Genomic DNA, 14,126 nt, shown 5'->3' with positions numbered 1-14,126 from the left:
TTTCACTTCTTCTCTACCCAATATGCTGTTGTACCACTTTCCTTCTACTTACCTTTGGGAAGATCTTCTCCAGAAATGGGAAATTTCAGGCTTGCTTCACTCTTGCCCTGCTGCTTCTCTTTCTGTAACAGCCCCATCCGGTATTTGGTACAGAATTGAAAAACCCTTAAAGAGCACTACTCTGCTGTACTCCCTGTATCAGGCACAGGTGGATTGTGCCAAACAGCAGTTGTGACAACAGCAGTTGTGACCAGCATGGGAGTAGGCCACCAGCTGCCCTGCACCCACCTGTAATAACTCTATCTTACAGATACCTTAAAGGAGGCTGTAGTGAGGTGGGGGTTGGCCTGTTCTCCCATGTGCCTGGTGACAGGACGAGGGGGAATGGGCTAAAGTTGCACCAGGGGAGTTTTAGGTTAGATGTTAGGAAGAACTTCTTTACCGAAAGGGTTGTTAGACATTGGAACGGGCTGCCCAGGGAAGTGGTGGAGTCACCATCCCTGGAAGTCTTAAAAGACGTTTAGACGTAGAGCTTAGGGATATGGTTTAGTGGGGACTGTTAGCGTTAGGTCAGAGGTTGGACTCGATGATCTTGAGGTCTCTTCCAACCTAGAAAAATTCTGTGATTCTGTGATTCTGTGATTCTGTGGCTGTGCCACCAGGGTGAGACACCAGTTGAGAAGTGTTCAGTCTAGGATACACAGCAATATCCATATCCTGGTCTCCACACAGAGTAAGTCCAAATGCATGGCCCAACTGCTTGGCACTCCAAAATGTCCCCAGCTTGCCTAGTCAGACTCAAGTAACAAGTAACTAAGGATGAAATTTCAAGTAAGAATAAGCCTAAAGGAGTTGATCAAGGAACACTCTTAGCTAGATATTCTAATTGACTGAGCAGTATGCATAGATCCTAATCAAATGTCCTTAAGTCTGAAGAAATGCTTAAAGCTGGAACATCAGCTCAGTGTTACTCTGAGCCTGAGTAAACACACAGTGTTTACTGTGGGGGGGCGGACCTTAGTGGTGACTGGAGAAACTTTAGCAAGAACACCACTGGTTTGTTCCCACTAGGTAAAAAGTATGTGGTTTTTTTCTTATTATTTCCTAGTAGCTAAAACCCATAAAAAATCATAGATGAAATCAGTTTTCCAAAGATTACGAGCATGAAGTAAACATAATCTCTCCACCTGGACCACCGTATGAGTCTTTTTAATATAACTCAGTTACATCCTGTCAACATCTGGCTATTACCACATAATAATGACCTTATTTTACTTGACATATGGCAAGAACATGTTTTGTATCTTAGCAAATACGTAGGATAAGCTCTAGGCCTTACATAGTCAAAGCAGAACTTGGTGAAAAGTAGTGGTGGGAAGCCATTCCTGTAGAAGGCTATACAGAGCATGGTGCACCCTGACCTCCTCTGCCTGAAATATAATGTAGATTCCTGGATTCAGCCAGCAATATCGATTGACACAAGCTGGAAGCAACAGCAGTTACCTCATGTGTCCACTTACAGTGAATTAAATGATACGAATAAACATTGTGGCCAATAAAGATCCAGTCTTAATGTTTGAATTCTGCTCATATTGTAGAATTAGCACTGTTTCTTCCATAGCTTTCCACCACATCAACATCTTGTTTTGTTTTAATTAGCACACAGAAGACAACACCTCAAGGATTCCAAACAAATGAGTATGCTGATGCCCAGCTTCAAGAGATTGTCAGAAAAATGCGGGAAAGGGCCACAGTCTATAAGGAAAAGCTGAAAGACCCTGTGCTGTCCTCCCCTGAAGGCAGTCCTACAGCTTGTAAGTGACTCTAGAATATATGAAATAGCTGTGTATCAGTTGAGTTTAAAGATGAATATTATTTTGTGGGAACAGAAAATGCTGTGATAACATTTTTTGGTAAGTATAGCAAACTTCATATGTTTACCCATTGAAATGAATCACTTTGTGCCCACTGGAGTCAAGCTACCTGTAATAGTTTACAGTAAGCCTGGTCCTTAGGTACAAAATCCCTTTAAACCCCATCACTGAAACATCTGTGGGGAAAATCTTATGCAATCAAGTCTAGAATCATGTCTGTCAAGCAGTTTTATATATTTTAAATTAAATACTAGATACCTTTATTCATTGGGATGAATCTGAAACATATGAGGAAACATATCTATCTTACAAGTAAATATAGGTCAATCTGAGATTAGATCTGTTGTGTAAAAGTAAATAAAATTTTAGCCATGGCAGCAAACTTCCAGACACACTGAGGACTCTATGTATGTGTTTCAAGTAGAGCAAACTCATCTGAAATTCATTAAATATTGACTTTTGATAAAATATGAAACATCAAACAAATACAATGTTGTTACTCTTTATAGGAAAGTTTTACTTCATTTCTTTTTCACAAAGAATTGAGTGTGGTGATTTGATATTCTGCCATTTAGAGAAGCTGTTTAGTGTTTACCCATTTTTTAATAAAATAGAAAAAAAACAGAGCTTGACATCTTATAAACTGTACCAGCTAACAAAGGAATTCCATTTTTTTAATAATACTTTGCTCATTTACCTCTTTTGTCCTATTTGTATTTGAAAAAATCATTTCTCAAATTACCATAGTTCCATTTCATCAATTTGCTGCTAAGACTGTGTATCCTATTCAGAGGTAAAGCCACCAGAATTAATGGGACAAAAAGTTATCCAAGATAAAGATGGAAGAACAGGGATCAAAGGCTTTGTAAGCATATAAATGTAGAAAACCATAGGCTTCCCATTAGTTTCACCTACTGCATCTTGCATATCGGATCTTAGGTGAGGGGAGTGATCAGCCCATGGCACAGATATATTTTCTTATCTCCATCCTAACTATGCATTAGTTGCAACAATCATGTTAAGAGAAAAGCCCAGGTGAATTAATGAATGATGAATTATGAATTACCTTTTTTTTTTCTTGTCAGTGTTTTATGGCATTGGTTGTGGGCACCAAGGAAATACAGTAACATATATTGCACTCTTTAACATGAAGTGCCCTGTTTGTGATAGCAGGTGTGCATGATTATATCAGCGGTTATTTTATTCCAATCTGTTTTTTAATACACTCAATAGTGTAATGAATTGTAGCTTTAGTCACTCCCAAGTGATTTTAGAAGAGTTTTTAACACAATGAAGCTCTTGTATATGTTAATAGAGGGTGTAGTAATTAAACGACTGTTAAAAGGTCACTTGTTGTGATATTCTATTTTCACTAGCACCATCAAAAAAGAAGCCTCCACCCCCACCAAAAGATGAAAAAAAGGATGAAAAGAAAGAGGAAGCAGAAGCAAAGCCAGAGGAGGATCACTACTGTGATATGCTCTGCTGTAAATTCAAAAAACCACCACTGAAAAAATACATGACCTATCTACAACTACCAGACAGCATAGACTCATACACAGGTAAATTAAAACTGTGCAATAGAATGGAGTAAAGGCATGCTGAAGTGACTCAGTAGTATATGATAACTACAAGTCACAGCAAGATCCACGTTCCTGTTTACAGTTCAGAGGGATACATAGATCCAACCCTCAAGAACTTACATTCCAAACAGGAAAAAGCCACGAAAACTGACAACAGTAGTAAGACTATGACAGTGTGATTTTAAGTGCCATGAAGCTGATATATAAAACAACCACAATTAAAACTGATGACTCTTGATTGAGAATTTTTCCCATTCATTAAAGCAAAATAATTATTCTGTCAGTTATACTATGCATCAACAAAACATTTTGAGCTTTATCAGATACGTTAAATTCTGTATGCTTTCATAAACTTTTCTTTTTCCCTTTTGCTTATTCATTGCGTGATTCCTATTTTCAACCTGTGTGACTTTTATGAGACTGTGTTACTGAAAAAGGGAGAATGAGAGGTTGCTCTGGGAAGAAAGGTTCCCAGAGGCCGCACTAGAATAAGTATATCTAAAAGAATGAAAAAATATTTTAATTTCATGCCTGGAAATTCATTATTTTGTCTTTCAGATCGACGTTACGTAGCATGGCTCATGCTTGTGACAGTGGCCTATAACTGGAATTGCTGGTTTATCCCCCTTCGCTTTGTCTTTCCATATCAAACCCCAAGTAATACAATATATTGGGTTGCCATAGACATCATCTGTGATATCTGCTACCTGTGTGACCTGCTGGTTTTCCAGCCCCGAGTGCAATTTTTAAAAGGTGGAGATATAATAGTAAGTGTTGGAAGTAGGATTTCCACAAATAGTGGGTATGTGTTTATAGAAATTGCTGATACACATTTCCTAATATGTCAAATCTACACAACATTTTATTTATCAAAGTATACCTATATTCTTCTTCATTGACCTACTATTATCCTGTTTTGGAAGAAGGAAACATAGCTATTGCCTACATTCTGGACAAGTGAATCCTACATACAAAAAAAATAAAAAGAGAAAAGCAGGTTAGAAAACAACAGATACAAGCAGCCAGAACAGGCTTAAAACTCTTTCTTACCAGGAGTAAATTGGTGCAGCTTCCCTGGAACCAGTGATTATATGACTATATACTCATATGTGTATGTATGCATTTGTATGTTTGTGTGAAACTTTCCACTTTCCATTCACATTGTGCAGGAATCATAGTTGAAGACAGTGCACAATTTGCTACATATGGACAGTATATAAGCACTTTGTTACAGATTGTGAGGTTATAATTTTTTGCCTAAATCAGAACAAATCCCAGTAATTTCAAAATTTCAATTTTGAAATTTTCAAATTTCAATTTCAATTTTCAGAAACATTTTATTTTTGTGTGTGTGTTTTCCTTTGTTTGTTCTTTGTTAGTGGTGTTTTGTTGTTTGTTTTTTTTTGTTGTTGTTTGTTTTTTTGTTTGTTTGTTTTTGGTTTTTTTTTGTTTGTTTTTTTTTCCTGCGGCTGTATATATATATACATATATATATATATAGCTGCAGCAAGGTGGGGGTTGGTCTATTCTCCCATGTGCCTGGTGACAGGATGAGGGGAAATGGGCTAAAGTTGCACCAGGGGTGTTTTAGGTTGGATATTAGGAAGAACTTCTTTACTGAGAGGGTTGTGAGGCATTGGAATGCGCTGCCCAGGGAAGCAGTGGCGTCACCATCCCTGGAGGTCTTTAAAAGACATTTAGATGTTGAACTTAGCAATATGGTTTAGTGGAGGACTTGTTAGCGTTAGGTCAGAGGTTGGACTCGATGATCTTGAGGTTTCTTCCAACCTAGATGAGTCTGTGATTCTGTGATATATATACATATATAGTGTGTGTATATATATATACACATAATGTGCATATATATACAATTTTGCTTTTTGCTTCTGTTTTATGTTATATTTTTAGAGAATAGCACAAAATAAAACTGTAAGCAAGTGCCTGTAAAAAGGTAAAGACTTGCCCTTAACATATGAAAAGGACATATAGAACATGCCCTTTTCTTTAAAATCTTCCCTGCTTTTGACTCTTTAAGTTCTTAGAGAAGAAAACCTAATGTGAAAATAAATAAATAAATAAATAAAAGAGTTTAGATAACTTCAGCGTGACATTATTTTGCCCAACAGACTGAAAATTCAAAATTATATATCCTCAAATGTAATTTGGAACTAGCTTTAGTTCAGTGCTTTTATGTAGAATTTTACACATCCAAGATATTACTAATACCTTTATAGAGGAATCTCAGATAGAACTGTGTAAATATAGTTTGGATAGATATTAAATGCAGTGCAGTGTAATGTATTTTTCTATGCCTAGCCAGTCAAAAAAAAAAAAAAAAAAAAAAAACGGTAATCTTGCTGAAATCCTAGAAAACTCAAGTTTTATGAACAAGGTTAAAAATTTAATGTAGGAAGCTTACCTTTTATTTCCCTTGAAACTGTTTGTACAATTCAAAGATTTTAGTGGGTGAAGAAATCATCTACCACCTGATCTCTTGCACTGAGTTTAATGCTTAAAATGATAATAGTGAAAGTCCTTAAGATTTTAAGGCTATTTTTAAAGTGTTCCTGCTATAAATTCAGTAACTATAATAATAGATGCATTTCTTTAGATACTTGTGATTAGCCTTTCTTATTACGGTTCTAGCATCAGTTCCTATGGAGAGCAATTTAAAAATAAATAGCTAATCATTACTAATGAATGCAGCGTTGATTATTATAATGCTAATAATGTTAGCAAGTTAATGCCAGCTTTCAATGAGTTAGTTTTGTACAGCACCACCAGAAACATTCTGTTGGAACCATTAAAGTCAAAAGGAGCATTTGGCCCCCAAATTGAAGGGTGTTAGGTCAAGGATCAGCCAGTACCAAGACCTCGAGAGGGAAGGTTTGTGTGAAAATATAGCATATTTTGTTAGATCAATAGCCAGACTTGGATAAAAAAACAGATAAACCCTGGACCTGATTTTTTCAAGCAGGTCTAATAAAATATGGTCTAAGGTAAATTGGTCTAATAAAAATACTACTTCTTCCTCCAGATACTTCACCATTCATACTTTTAAACCACTGTTAATATAAATGGTATCATCCTTATTATCAGAAGAGTATTACTACTGTAGAATAGCAGGGCTCATTCTTTGCATGCTGTTCTTGACTATCCCTTTTTCTCCTTTCATCCTCACTGTAGTCAGACAAAGTGGAAATGAAGAAATTCTACCACAGCTCTATGAAGTTTCGGGTAAGTAGGTCCTGTGTTACTAGTGTCATACTGTAGCTTCTAAAACATAATAATTATAAATGCAATTCTAAATAATACTAAATAATAATAATTGAAAAAAAAAATTAATAAAATTCTGATTTTGGATGAATTTGTGCAAGGTCATCCCCATACAAACTGAAAGACAACAGCATAGTTTGCCAGGGGTTCATTAGACACAATTAAAAGTTTTAACCAGATGATAACTCTATTCAGTGAACTCTGTGAAGTACCTAATGTTAGTGAATATGCCATTGCTCACATAAGCAAATAAAAACTTGAAGCAACGTTTTTGATGCCCATAGTGCTTTCTAAAATCAAAAGAAAAAGTTTAGAATTTTTTTAGAATAATTGTGTTTTTTGTTCTTTGTTTTTTTTTTTTTTTTTTTTTTTCCCAAAATATTGGATTTACCAGCAGAGGGAAGGTAGTCTGTTGAATTCCTGATACACATGCAGTTCTGTGACACTGAGCCTGCATCTCTGAAAATACATTTTTTGCTCTCTCTTCTGTATATACTTTTGCACCTGTCTTGTTTCAGAGCTAAAATTTGTCTCAGTGATTGGTAGATTGCACTATCTATATGCCTGAAGGTAAGCTATCCAAAAGTGCTTTCAGGATATAAAGCCCAAATAAACACTTTACAGCAAAATTAGCAGAAGGGAGTCAAACTAAACTCAAATGAATTAAATGGATATGTACAGTTTTATTTTAGGTTCACTCTTGAAATATGTTTAGTGCTCTTGATTTCTACGGAAACCAATGGAAGCTGAGTGTTCTCACTACATGCAAGATGTAGACATAAACTGGGAATTAGTCAAATGATTAAGTACCAATTAACAGTTACTGGTATTAAAGCACTTCTGACTAATCTTTGCCTCCTCTTAGACATGTGTCTGAGAGAGGGAGAGAAGCCATAGAAGGCTGTTTGTCCTCAATCAAGCTTTTGGCTTGGTTTCCTTTTTTTTTCACAGAGTTCTGGTATTAACTGTATCTTCCTTGCATGGAATTAAAGGGCAGTGTTGCTGCCAATGTGAGTTGCATCTCTCAGGGCAGAGACATTTCTGATTACAGTGAGATGAAGCCCACAGTTCCATATTTCTCTCGTATTCCCAAATGTTATCAGTAACAGAGGAAAGCAACTCAAGACACAAATCTTTAGGCAAAGCCAAGTTTCCCACAGCATTCCTTCTTTGCACACTGTTAGTGGAAAGAATAGAGTAAGCAGATAAGTTATCATACAATTGTTGATATGGGAAGTAGAAGCATCCAAATATAACAATAACCAACATCTATACATATATATTTTTAAGTTCCTATGATTCTATGATGAATCTTTTGTATGAAACACATGAATTTTGCCAGTTGCAATCAAGGAGTCTAATTCACTGTGATCCCCCAGATTGCTTTAGGCAGCCTGACCTTAAAAGCTGTAGAAGTGCCTATGAAGTGCTTTTTGCACCCCCATTTACCAGCCACATGCCTACCATTTAAATCTTGTCAGAATCGTAATTGAAATAACAGAATGTATTAATAGTCAAATATCTGAGATACTGTTAATAATCCCTATGAAACAGAAGAAAATATCAGACACAAGGGACTTAAAAGTAGGGCAAAGCAAAGCTGTTGGTGTTTTCAGAGATAATCTTGCCTGCTAGTACTTTGGAAGTTATGGGCATTGCATGCTGACTGTTCAAATTTTATACTCAATCATGATTCAATCTAAGTAGGTTTTTGACAGCAAGTAAATGCATTATGATTATTTTGAAATCTCTCTCTCTGCTCTTCAACAGCTTGATGTGATATCAGTATTGCCATTTGAAGTTTTATATATCTTCTTTGGATTTAACCCAGCATTTAGAGCAAATAGAATGCTAAAGGTAAGATCTGTGTTAGTAATAGATGGCTAACCACACATAAATGCTTCTAAATCCCAGTGAAAATATGTTTATAACACTTAGGAATATGGAGCTTAGAAAATGAAAAGTATCTTATGGAATCTTCTGAATCTAAGCTACATCAGTATATAAACAGCAATAAATAAATAAATAAATAAATATTATCTAGCCAACTGAAGCCATTATTCTCTTATTTTTCTTGTAGCTTTCTTATAATAAAAAAGCTGTTTTGGGATTAAGAAAGGTTTGTTTCCATTATTTAAATTAGATTAATCTTAAATAAACTGTTTAGTTTTCAAACATCAGAAATATTCATTTAAGATCACTAATTAATGACAATGTATTTTCTCCTGCTGTTGGTAATGTCAGGTGCTTATTAAGCAAAGGTGGAAATTTTAATGACAACATAAGCTGTACACAGCACATTTAACAAGCATGAACCCACTTTTGTTGAGTCCAAAGACACGCAGTGGAGGGGCTGATATGTGGTTAGACAATATCCCTCTGCCTTTATTTCACAATACCTAACAGGCCTCAATATGTTCTCTACACATGAGCACAGTCTCTCTCTGAACTCTCTGTGCTATATGGTAGGCTCTGTAGTATTCCTTTGACCAGTTTAATGGTTAAATGCTACCTCAGAGCCATATTATTCTTCTCTCTCTTCTTTTGTAAAACTACCTCTGTGTGAATCACCATCAAAATACTGTGTCTGCACAACCAAAACAATTAATGATAGTCACGTATAACAACGTGAATGTCTTTTCAACTTACAAACCATTTATGAAACTGCACTTAATATGGAGCAGCATGTTGACAAAGAAATGGCTTTCATTTAAAGTTGGAAGAAGCAACAAGAACTCTAAGAATTAAATGAGGGTGCTCTTCATTTCAGTCTTCAACAAACTTCATACTTCCATAAATCAGAACCAAAACAGTATGAAAGAATAAAAAGTTAAACTGTACCTGGTATTAGTCAAACAGATGTGTACTGAACAACAACAAAAATGTATGTGGGAATATTATCATAGAATCATAGAATATCTCAAGTTGGAAGGGGCCAAAAAGATCATCAAGTCCAACTCCTGGGTCCACAGAGAATCACCCAAAAATCAGATCATGTGTCTTAGAGTGTCCAAATGCTTCTTGAACTCTGGCAGGTTCAGTGCCCTGACCACTTCCCTGGGGAGCCTGTCCCAGTGCCCGACCACCCTCTGGGTACAGAACCTTTCCCTAACCCCCAGCCTGACCCTCCCCTGTCCCAGCTCCATGCTGTTCCCTCGGGTCCTGTCGCTGTCCCCAGAGAGCAGAGCTCAGCGCCTGCCCCTCCGCTCCCCTCGTGAGGGAGCTGCAGGCCGCCATGAGGCCTCCCCTCAGCCTGCTCTGCTCTGGGCTGAACAAACCATGATTTGGTTTAGGGCTAAAGGTGAACTAGAAATTATTAACAGGAGGAATTTGATACAGCAGCAATCATTACTATGTAATCGTATATGTGGTTGTTGATACATATGAGCACTTACTGAATAGTTACTGGAATTTCAGAAAAAGAAAAAGTAGAAATCAATTATCTACATCAGTGTGACCTAAACAGCAAGGTCATCTCTGTAATCAGATTAATGGACGCTCAACACCCAAAACAATGTTTTACTCAATTTTTATCTTTGCAGTTCACCTTTAGATAAATGTTTAAGGAAACTCAGACTGCTGAAAAATCCATTATTTTCAAAATGTGTTTGTGAACTAATAACAGTATTACTAGAAAAATGTGTGGTGAAAGATAATGATTGGATGACTTCACTTATTTTCCATTCAGCATAACACATTCTTTGAGTTTAATGATCGTTTGGAAGCTATTCTGGACAAAGCATACATCTATAGGTATGTCCTTATTAAATCCTTGTAGAATGCACAGCTTGGCACAGAATGCCTTTCATTCAATGTCATAAGTTGTCAGTGAAGCACTGGACAGTATATATTTGTCGGCACAGTATGGTAGATTTTAACTGTTCAAATTAAGATCTTTTTTAATATCTTTGTCTTTATTGTAATCATTAAAATAATAAATGTAAAGCTTTATTCATCTACGAAGTCCTGTTCAGTTCAGCTGGTCTGCTTGTGTGCAAAGGCTACTTTCATGCAAAATATTCACCACACTGAGGCTTCTGTCAAAATTTAACTGATCAGAACAATCAGAAAGAAGTTTCTTCAGTGAAAGAGCTAAAGAACAGCTTCTTTAGGTTCTAAGCAGTGCCAAATCCTCAGTAGCTGTTTATTTGTACTTTATAAAAGTTACGAGCTTGAGCCTATATCAACATTTTTCTTCAAACATGCTCTCACCATGAACCTGGCATATACAGAAACTTGATCCTCCACCACATTGACTAAACTTGGAATGAGAATGAACTCAGTACGGCTCTCAAATAGTGATTATAATTGATATCTACTGCACTGTGTTCTCACCTTCTGTATTCACCAAAAGAATTTTGGTTCCAACTCAGGCAGCCCGTGGACATGGGTATGGCAAATTTCATAGGTCACTCAGCAGTCACTGCTGCAGCTAGGACCTGATCAGCCTATCTACTCTATTACCATTATTGCCATTTACTGACAAACATTGTCAACAGCCTTAATTTATCCTGTTCAGTTCTTACACCAACAGATTTCTTTCCCTGTCCCAGTCCGGGGGCAAAATCTTTTTCCTGTATACAGCTGCATCATAAATACCATCTTATTAAAATACGATTACCAACTTATTTCAGAGAGTATTGCACTTAAATGGGAGTCTTTGTATTCGTACATTGCAAATGAGATATTTTATGTGATTTAGAAATTCAAAAAGGAGGTTGAAACATGATGTTTCATGTTTTCAGATACCTGTGAAATAAAAAACCTTAGAAGTCTCAAAGTTCTACTAAAGTATTTATGAGATGCTGTCCTTCTAAAAGCTTATTTATATGTTATCCTCTCCTTTCACTTACTGAGGAGTTTTCTTTCTTTGTTGGTACAAAGTCTAAGTCTTGTTGGTACAAAATCAGGCTTCTCTAAATTTCCACAAGGTGAAGAAACTGCTTTTCAGTTTCACAGTGGGCCTGGATGGATTCATTTCTCAAATTCACCAGTTTGCGTTTGTAGGAATAGAGCTAGAAAAAGTTACTGCACCATTATGGCAGATGCCATAAAAAGGCGCATGCCTATATCTAGGTGCATGCCTATATATTTATGCCAACATATATTGTAGCAAGTGCTTCCAGAACCTTTACTCTGGTCTCAAGAGTCCACCTGCATGGATTCAAACAAGTACCCAAGTCCCAGCATGGTCAGTTTTGCAATAGTACTGTCTCACATCAGCTATCTGCTGTTCTCAACATCTCACAACTCTAAACAGAGCTGTCCTGGAAGTGCACCAACATTTCAACGGAGAAGTCATATTCGGTTGCCAGAATCCTAAACAGTGCAAGTAGGGGGATGGCTCAGTGGCATGGAGTTGCAAAGAGGTCATGCAACGGCACCTGAAGAACAAGCAAAGGAGAACTTAATACAGAAGCAACCACAGAAACATTATCTCCCATTAGCTTAATTTATAGATCCAAGTTAATTAGACCTCATTAAATTATAACCACCATCAAAATATAATCACCCTCTCAGTTACTATGCACTGTGAAATGCATTGCATTCTGGCTGTAGCAGATGTAGCCATTATGGAACAGCCTCTCTGTGTTTAGGCAAGTCCTATACTTTCCTCCTTATTTATCCTTTGGATACATGAATGTTTGAACAGAGAGCTAAATCCAGGAGATCTTCCTTTTGATCCCCATGCACTGAACAGAGAATATACAATGAGATCATTACTGTATTAAACAGGAAGCCGCTCAGTTCGTAAGTAGTTCATCACGAGTGTTCTTTGAAGAACTGGCCATAAGCATAAGAACCAGGATTAGGAATGATATAACTCCTGCTGTAGCCACTAAATCACACTATTTAGCAGATCTACTGTAGGCTTCCTAGCAAAGCTCTTGCAAAGCATTTCATTTCTGACCTCAGACGTTCCTTGGCTTTAGTTCACTGGTTCAGAGCCTATCTTGAACGGCATTTGACAAACACATAATTTTGTACCCTCTAGCCTCATTAATATAGCTTCGCATTTCTGTATATATTCATAGCCAGTAAAAGAGGTGGATTATGAAGTTCTCAGGACATCATGATTTAAAAAATACTCCTGTGTCAAATACTCAAGGAAAGATATTTATTTGACCTTGGACAAACATCAGAGACAAGCTTTTTTGGCCAGCTGGTTTTTTTCACAGAGTCAATACAGGTGGGAGCTATTTAGTGTATGCTTAGTATATACATTATTGACACAAAAAGCAAAGGGTGCCATATTAAAAGGAGGGAAAACTATACATTTTTAACAGGAATTTAGTCATCTGCAATTTGGAATCTGTTGACTTTTATAGGGTCATTCGAACAACTGGATACTTGCTGTTTATCTTGCACATTAATGCATGCTTGTATTATTGGGCTTCAGACTATGAAGGACTTGGCAGCACTAGATGGGTGTATGATGGCCAAGGAAACATGTAAGTCCTTTTCTCTCACAATTAGTTTTCATTGATTTTGCTCCTCCCTTCATCCCTCTCCCTTTCCCATGACTTTGTTTGCAGGTTATGCCCTTACTTTACAAGTGCATAGCTGTTAGCTTGGATAGCTAATTTTTAGAACCATGACTGTTGATTAGCAGCTTTCATTACTAGCACATATTTGGGGAGGCAGGTGCAGTGAATAATTGTTTTAGTACTTTTAGCTTTTATAGGCGTATGAGTCAGTACTAAGCACTAACTTAATTAAACATTTAGAAAGCAACAAAGATCATAAATTAAACTCACTGATTACTTATGCACATGGGAACTGTTAGAAGGATGACAGAACAATACCTCAAAGGAATCAGAGGCACCAATCTTTTTCTGCCACACAGCACTGTCATTAAAATGCAACATTTTATTCCCACTTAGCACCGTTGTGATTGGTCTAAAAAAAATCTACTGACTTTCTCTGATCTTTGGAAAAGGACTTGCTTAACCAGGTGCCAAGGGGTGTCCCCAATAGGAAGGAGTGGATATTGGCACACTTCTCACAAACTCCTTATGACAGAAAAAGTCTAGATGCCATCATTAAGATGAGGGAGAGGAAGCAACAGAAAAGCAGTATTCTGGGTGTAGTTATATAAAAACATATCTAGTATGATCAGATGTATGAAAGAATTTACATTTTTTCAAAGACCACAAAATAGTTAAAGCCCAGAAGCATAATTTGTTCATTAATTGTGTTATTTGCAAAACTGCGTATAATATACTGCTGCTAACATAAAACACCCTTTAAACAACTTTTCACGCTTCTCTTTTAATAGTTTGGAGATGTGCTCTTCTTTTTTGTAATTTTGTCAGACTTCAGAAGTTTGATGTGAAAACACTGTTTTGAAGGGTAAGAAAATAACCTTTAGAGTAAAACACACTTCGTATAA

General features: G+C 36.6%; 1 protein-coding gene across 1 annotated transcript in view; it reads left to right on the top strand.

The window, feature by feature from the left end:
• Positions 1-1,163: 1,163 nt before the first annotated feature.
• The window catches only part of CNGB3 (cyclic nucleotide gated channel subunit beta 3), a gene marked incomplete at its 5' end in the record, with an annotated part of 32,173 nt that continues 19,210 nt past the window's right edge, over positions 1,164-14,126 (top strand). Inside the window, 8 exons of the mRNA XM_082755394.1 lie at positions 1,164-1,168; positions 1,660-1,814; positions 3,251-3,436; positions 4,016-4,224; positions 6,644-6,694; positions 8,504-8,590; positions 10,422-10,486; positions 13,063-13,185. Of these exons, the coding sequence (XP_082611520.1) occupies positions 1,164-1,168; positions 1,660-1,814; positions 3,251-3,436; positions 4,016-4,224; positions 6,644-6,694; positions 8,504-8,590; positions 10,422-10,486; positions 13,063-13,185 (881 nt within the window). The remainder of the gene's footprint in view (positions 1,169-1,659; positions 1,815-3,250; positions 3,437-4,015; positions 4,225-6,643; positions 6,695-8,503; positions 8,591-10,421; positions 10,487-13,062; positions 13,186-14,126) is intronic.

Source organism: Aythya marila (assembly GCF_965140915.1).
Source record: "Aythya marila genome assembly, chromosome: 2".
Classification (NCBI taxonomy): Eukaryota; Metazoa; Chordata; class Aves; order Anseriformes; family Anatidae; genus Aythya; species Aythya marila.
This window is presented reverse-complemented; position numbering and strand designations above follow the sequence as displayed.